Source organism: Buceros rhinoceros, unplaced genomic scaffold (assembly GCF_000710305.1).
Source record: "Buceros rhinoceros silvestris isolate BGI_N320 unplaced genomic scaffold, ASM71030v1 scaffold7381, whole genome shotgun sequence".
Lineage (NCBI taxonomy): Eukaryota > Metazoa > Chordata > Aves > Bucerotiformes > Bucerotidae > Buceros > Buceros rhinoceros.
Window position 1 is genome coordinate 118,699 of NW_010395998.1, and position 8,198 is coordinate 126,896.

General features: G+C 35.1%; 1 protein-coding gene across 1 annotated transcript in view; it reads left to right on the forward strand.

Moving 5' to 3' along the window:
* The window catches only part of TMTC2 (transmembrane and tetratricopeptide repeat containing 2), a gene marked incomplete at its 5' end in the record, with an annotated part of 141,570 nt that overhangs the window by 56,563 nt on the left and 76,809 nt on the right, over window positions 1-8,198 (forward strand). Inside the window, one exon of the mRNA XM_010145743.1 lies at window positions 6,762-6,876. Coding sequence (XP_010144045.1) covers window positions 6,762-6,876 — 115 coding nt within the window. The remainder of the gene's footprint in view (window positions 1-6,761; window positions 6,877-8,198) is intronic.

Sequence of the window (8,198 nt, forward strand, 5' to 3'; positions counted from 1 at the left end):
AGCAGGAGGGAGCTGAATCTAATGACAGGCATGTATTTGTTTTAAGGGTATACACTGGAAGAACATAAGAAAAAGATCTTTTTCCATGCAAGCCACATACTTAACTGTGTTTTTATTGAGCTATCCTCTGCTGTCAGCATTGTTTCATTAAATTCTCTAATTTTTGAATAGTCTGTTACCTTCGTGGTGGCCCAATGCCCTATGTAGGGCAGTATGTGTCTTTCAGTTGTTAATATGGTGCTTCACAAAAGTGGTAAAACAAACAATTTGGTTCATAAAATATCTGATCTAGAAATATTTAGTGTAGGTGCTAAGAATGAATAGAAAATATATACTTAGTAAAAGTTCAAAGAATATGCAATATTCATTCTGTTTGCTCCCTTTTACCATAAAGCTGAGAGATTCATAAGGTGCTGCTGCACTTGACTCTGAATGTTGTGGTGATCATACTCACATTGTGGTGATAATGCCACAGAGTGAGGTGGCAATGTGAATGAATGCCTGTAATTCACGACTTCGATACTGATAGCTGAAAAGTAGTAATTTATAGTAAAAATTGGAAGAAGTGTTAAGAACAGATGGTAAAAAAAAAAAAAAAAAAAAAAAAGTGGCAATGTGAATGAATGCCTGTAATTCACGACTTCGATACTGATAGCTGAAAAGTAGTAATTTATAGTAAAAATTGGAAGAAGTGTTAAGAACAGATGGTAAAAAAAAAAAAAAAAAAGTAGTCTTAAACTGGCAACCTGGATTGTCATGCTCCAGGAATTAAGACCACATAAAATTAACAGCAAAAGAAAAGAAGTGATTTCTTTTGGGGTTTGGTTTTATTTATGCTTCAAAGTTTTAGAAGTTTATTTAGTGTTCATCAAACCTTTTACGGTGACGGTCCCATATAAAGGCAACCTTTAATACACACAGTGTGGTCAAGGCATCTTCCCTGTGCTATTTTTGTCTCTATGAGAAGCATCACCTGGAAAGTAGCAAACCCTCCTCATTTTCTATAAAGTTATTTTAGTTCTTCATGTTTTGACTCCATTATACTGGTAACTACTGGCTAACTAATTTCAGGGAAAAAAAAAAACACACTGAAAATAAGTCATACTGTGATGTAAATTCTTGGAAAACATCACAATATTTGGAAGTGGGAAGTGCCATTAGTACTGTTTCCTCCTTGTAATGTTTTATGTTTTGTCATGGTGTTCTAACTTGTTACCCTCTGATTTTCTTACTCAGCAAGGTTGTAATGAAAGAAAACAAAAAACTTATTACCAACTGTAATTCAAATTTCAAATATTGATGCTGTGTCCAAGAGGAGATTATAAGTGTGTTGTACAGAAGAACTGATTTATATTAAATGTGTGTATCTTACTTTAAATTGACTTATGAGGCTTAAGAGGGAAGAGAAGCAATAGGAAAATCCTTTTGGACACTACTGGAAACAGAAGAAAGTGTTTAAGAAAAGTAAAATTACAATTCTCACCTTTCAGTTATCAGGCAAATAAATGTCTTAGCAATGGTAATGGCTACGAATTTCAACAGGTTTTGAGAAGGATACTTCTTCGGAGCTTTACAGCGTCTCTTGGGCCCACATGCTTAATCCTCTGATAAGCGTGGAAATGTAATGTTTGCAACAGGGGAGCAGAAATAACTTTTTCATGAAGTTCAGACTACTGATGATTTAGGTGTAAAATAGTGTGGGATCACGGAGGAGAGTCACCGTTCATCAGCCTGATGTGGGATGTTTTGGTAGTCATCAACATTGTACATTCACAAAGTAAAAGTAAAAACACCTCTAAAGTGTTGTGGTAATAATCACCACAGTTCTCTTTCTACTCCCTTTTTGGTAGGGGTACAGTGATCTCTCTCTCCTCTCATCCTTTTATGTGGAGAGAGAGGAAATAAGAAGTGTTCTTCAAAAGCCTGTAAGGTAAAAGCCTATTTTACTCAACAAACAAAATGACCTTTAGAAGTTAGACTCAAAACCACTTTCTCTTATCACCTTTTCATGTAGTTTGGAATTGGGCAGTATTTTTTTTAAATTACACATCTTTGCTCTTTAAGGGGTTTTACATAAGTTAAAGTGCATTGATTGTTGTGTTCTTGGTCATACTTGCTCCCCTCTCTTGTCCTTTGCCATATGTGAGAGGTAGCCTTGCTTTCCAAAAGTGGAGAGATATCAGTACTACTCAGAATTAACAAAAAAACCCCCCCAAACAACAACAACAACAACAAAAAGGCTGTTTCCTTATTGAATTTGAACATTAAAGGAATTTATGATTTTTTTTTTAATTTTGAAATAGTATAGAGGGGTTTTTTTAATTATCTGCAATGGGATCATGCAAATATTTACATTGCTAAAGATATTGTTACAGCTCTGATAAGGGCTATTTGTTTAAATGTCAGATTCAGATTTTGTGCTGTGCTAGTGTTTTTTTCAGAGTCAAGATTCAGTTTTTGAACTCCCACTGTGTCAAGAATCTTATGTTAATGTCCCTTATAATAAGTGTTGCACAGGAACATCTTTTTCATGACTGTTACATGGGAGCATAAATGTAATTGTGATAATAGAGAACAACCTAACTGTTGCAGAACTTACAAAAAACCAGATATCATTGAAATAAAAATTGAAGGCTTTTTTTTTCCTGCACCAGCATCTCTTCATCTCTAAATCCTGTTTATGAAAAAAAATAGAGATAATAATTGTTAACCATTCACTTCTTTTTCATACAGATGAGTCAGGAGACATGCAGAAGGATTGTAATGGGAGGGAACGCAACCTGGAAATGATGTTATTAATTTCACAAAAGAATAGTAAATAATGCACAAATATCTGTAAAGCTCCATAGAAGTTTTCTTGGCTTGATGTGCATTTTTCTGTGAACTGATGTTGCTAGTTTGGAACTGCTGGCAAGTTGATTACAAATGATGGCTGTTCCCCAAATGCTTCAGTTTTTGTTCAAGTAGTTTGCTTCCCTTAAGTAATAATATAGTTCATATTTTTTTAATGCATGCATCAGTTTGTGTTTTAACTTCTATTTTGTGAAGAAGCTTAATAGTTTGAGGTGAGAACAGTTTTACAAAACTTCAGTAGTTTGTTGATTTGAATTGTGAATGTTGTGTGTCAGTTTTTTTGAGTCCTACATTTCATTGCATCAGTTTTCAAGAATGTTTGCTCCTTACAAAGGGCAGTGTTTGCACCCTGGCATAATATGCTGGGAAAGAAAGACGGCATTTTCCTTTTCTTCGCTATATTTTTTTAAAAGTGTGCTTGGTTGGATTACAGTGATTTGATAGGGGATTTTATTCGACTTTGTTTCCTCTCCATGTTTCAGCAGAATTGTTTTGAGAACAGACATGTTAATAGGTTGTGAGTTTCCAAATAGACTTTATTATTATCTCATTTTTCATGGATTATATAGTGATGACTGGTAGGAAGGAGGATCATCCTTTAAGACTTTGGGTTATCTTTGTTAGTGATTAGTGATTTTTTTTAATTTTATTTTTTCTAAGCTCTTACACCACCTGAATGCTTTTCTCTGAAACTTTGCTTTGTCACTTTGTTGTTTGCATTTCACTGAACAGCATGGCATGATCCTTGATTCAGTAGAAGGGGAAATGTTTATTTAAACGAAGAAATTTTCACATGCTAATTTTCATTTCTCATTTGTTTTCGTAATTCAGTGGCAAGCTGAAAGTTAAACTGTTCTCTTTAGTAAGATGTGCTTCTTAAACCCAGACAGATTGGGCAGCGTTGTTCCTGCTTCACTGTTTGTCTTGCTTTATTCCAGAATGAAGGTGCTTAGTGAAGGATTAATATGCCAACCTGGTATTTTTCAGGCTTGTTAAGTCTTAATCCTCATTTCCAATGTAATAGTTGAGAAATCAATCATGTTAAATTTCAAGCCGAAATTTGTCATATTCATTTTCATTTTGAAAGCAATTAAATATCTGAGTAGCTGATCTACTCTCACTGCAGGGTGGCATAAATGTTGACTTTGCAGTTTAATGGAAATCTAGTTTGATAGGGCCAAAATGCTAACATTTAAACAATTGTTTGCTTTCCTATTTAGTGCTTCTTAGTTTTTCCTGGTATTTATTTAAAAACAACAGCAACAAAATTCATTTAAAATCTTGCACTTTCCTACCAGGAAGCGTAACCAGCATGGGCATTCTCAAGCATTAGCAGATTTTTCAGTTTATAATTGGCTTGCAATAAAAGATGATGGAATGGGCTTAATCTTTGATATGCCCATTTCTATTGGGTATGATTGATATAAAAGTAGCCAGCGAAGTTTGAATGTATTCAGTGTTTTATAGTTGTGTGTGATATGTGGATGTTTCCTTTTTTCCCATGCTGTGGTGAAGTATGGTTTCTAAAAGACCTGGGACTGTTTTGGTCTCATTGCTGGTGCACAGGGAATTAAGCAGCAGGCAAAAAGTAAATATTACAAAGCTGTTTCACTCACGGCTTACTTTTTCTCTTATGCTGAATATGGTCTCCAATAGGGGAAGAATTGAATTTGTAATTAAAGATTAACTTGTGGTGTATATGTATATATTTTAGCATCTTCTGAATATTAGATGTTCCCTTTTGTAATTTCAGGTATTACTTATATTAAAAATATAAAGAGATATATCTAGTAGTTGAAATTCTTTGGTTTTCCTAAGGTTAATTGCATTACTTCAGGCAAAAAAGGAGTGAAGTTCCTTGAGTAGTTGATGTAGCCTCTTTTCCATCCTTTTTTTCTCTCCCTCCACCAAGAGGATGTGGTTGTTGCAGATAACAGCTGTTCATAACTACTGGGGCTATGACTATGATCTCTACATATACCCATTTATTCTACAAAGTGTTCTGTAGATCTTCATCTCCAGCCAGAGCTAGGTCGTCCATCTAACTAATTCTGTATTTAAATAGAAATGAAGATTTATACCAACCTTTTATACTTTGGGGAAGTAAAAAGTTTTCAAGTTTCTTTTAATGATAAATTGTGAGATTATAGTGTTTTATGTGTGCTATTTTCTGCTACTATCACTTCTGGTATAGCACATTAAGTTAAATTAATCATTCTTAGTTTTACAAATCTATACAAAAGTCTAAGGGAATACATTTCAAATAAAATAGTGCAGATTAAATATTGATTGATATTAAAAACTTGACACATTATTTTGCAAAATGTAAAATCAAGTATTGCTTTAAAAATTATATAAACTCAGCTAAATAAGAGCATACAGCATGAAATGTAGAGGAGAAACTATTAAATTTAATGGTGTTAATAGGGGTTTTTGAGTCTTAACAGATGAAAAGATGAACCAAATAATTATTCTATACATCCTTTCATTTACTGAGCTTCATAGTGGTTGGGAGCAAGTGGTCATTTGATGTACTGTTCTCTTATGGGAGATCAGAGTGAAAACAGAAGCAGCTATAGATACAGAACATACAGCTACGGGAAATTGAATTGTCATGTACTGCAGAAGCGACATCAGAGTGTGTTCTCACAAACGAGTTTTTTTCTAAAAAAAAAAAATCTATGTTTTTCCTATAAATGTTAATGCTTACAAGCTGGCTAGTCACCTTAACTGCTGCTTCTGAAATGTTTTCTATTTCTAAAAAAGAATAATAGAAGTAACGGGGAAATAAGTTCAGAATTCTGTGTATGCTATCAAAGAGTTTAAAATTGAGTGAGTGCATTACTCAGGATTCATACAAATTCCCGTGAAAAAAGGACTTGAGGCACTGAAGTAGCAACATTTAACTCCTACTTGAGCTAATGGTTAGTGCATCTGGAGGAAAGAATAGTTTGCCATATATTGTGTGTTGGGTGGAAGGGACATGCATCATCTTTCCATTATTCTTGCTCATAAAAAAAAAAATACTTGTGAAAGTAGAACTGCTTTATGAAACAACTTTGATGTATTTATAAGCATGTGTTTTTTTTCACATATACTCATAGACTATAATTACAGTGCCAGTTAAATTAGCTTCCTAAATTGTGAATACCATGGCCTGTGTTTTCTATAAAATGTTAGTTCCAGTTTCTTTTCTAAGTACAAAAGTTGCCACTCAACAAAACTGCAAAGGGAACACATGTGGAGCCTTAAGTATTTTTTTACCTCAAGCCCTTTATAGATTGGATATAAAAGCACATTGTAGAACATAATAAATTGTATGGAAAGGAACCACATGTTTTCCGAGTAGAAAAAAAAAAAAGGCATTTTAGTGATCTGTGTAGTATGTTTATATCCATATGGCATATTTCTAATCTTGGTTACTTACCTAACCATTCTTTCAATTCCTGCATCATTTGTCAATTTTCAAACTTCAGTGAGAGCTGTGTCTGCTCTGGGAAAATTTCTTGCTTTTAAAGTAGATAGGCTTTAAAACAAAGCTGTATCTACGAAGATGCCCAGTTCCACATTTTACTCTGGGGCAATATAAAATAAAACAATCCTTCCCCTTTTTCTATAGTAGTTTCGAACAATTTAGAGACATATTTTGTTCTTAAAGATCCTTTTCCCACCCAAAAGCTATGTGTATGGAGAATGTATGCAAATCACTGCTACAGAATGTAAGTCTCACAGTAAGATGCAAAGATCCAGAAAACTAGGGGAAAAAAGCCACCGACCTCACCTACCCTTCCACAAAAATAGTTTCTTTGTGGGATTTGTCTCCCTGAGGAACTTCCTGATACTCGGATACTCTGTCATGTGTAATTGGATTGTAGCTCTTTCTGAATACTGTTTTCTCCTCTTGACAGCATGGGGTAACCTTGGAAATGTTCTCAAGAGCCAGAGCAAGATTTCTGAAGCTGAAAGCGCCTATAGAAATGCCTTGTACTACCGCAGCAACATGGCTGATATGCTTTATAATTTGTAAGTATGTGTGGCTTTCCTGGGGTTGGATCGTCTGTGAAACCTGTTGTGAATGGACCTATTGATTTACTTGCTGGAAATGGAGATGATGTTAGCTGTTGCTTTGTAATGGTCTTTTCATTAATAGTGCCCCTTAAACTACGGGGTGAACAGGATTTTCGCTTGGTCAGCATTATTGTATATTCAGGTATTGGGTATGGAGAAGGTAAACTTACAAATCTGTTTGCTTTAAAAGAAGAAAAAAAACCTCACACTGAACAAAGTACAGATAGATGAGCTGGCAACAGCAGTCCATCTGTTTCTGACTCAACTAAAATACAGAGGTGTTATTTAGACTTCTTTTTTAAGTCTAAATAACACTTGGTGGGGGGGAGTGGGTGTAAATGCTTCCTAGCATAAGCCAATACCCCTTGGTTAACTTCAGAGAGCTGAAATGTTGAAGTAGCAAATTTCTTTTCTCCTGTGACTGACTTCAGAGCAGCACAGGTTCAAGAAAGTTTAATTACTAAAATTGTGTTGTAGGTGGGTAAGAGAATAAATACCATAAGCATCAAAATAATTATACAGTAGGGGTAAATGTTTCCCTACTCATTAAAATACCAAATCACAAACACGGAAGCTAGCATCTTGCTGAGCTTCTCACTGAGACGTGATTATGCTGTGTATCCCAGCAGAGAGGGAGTGGTTTACCAGGTGTCCTGTCTGGACATCTCGCTTGCTCCCTGCTCAGCACTGCTCGTCGGGCTGGCACTCACCCTTCCTTCCCCTCCTGCCGTCACCCACCCAGCCTGAGCCACCAGAGCGGGGCTTTGCTGTGAGACAGGCTCGTCACCTTCGGTAGCTGTGTGCTGTTGTTTCATGATGTGTAGCGAGAACAAACTCCAGGTGACTGCTGTTCATTAGGGAATAGTATGAAAATAATGTCCTGTGTGCGGTAGACATGTGCAAAAACTAAATGCATATGGTAAGCCTCTTTAAATAAATAAATAAACAAATCACATTCTGCCTGTAAGACCAGTTTAAACTGGTGTCTGAAAGTGAAGTTCGCCATAATAGACTTTTCTTTCTTCCTTGTTTAACAAGGAATAGGTTGCCTATTTTATTAATTTGCCTTACAATTAAGCATATTGGAAGCTCAATTTAATGGTAGAATTTGTATTCCAAGATCAGATTCATATCTCAAAATATGTGTATTTCTTAATAATCATGCAATTATACACACATGCATTTATTTTTTTTTTTGTCTCTGTTAGGCAGTGGGGAGTGTGAAAAGCATATTTTTTAAGAAGAAACTCCTTCTGCTCACATTTAAAAAATGACTG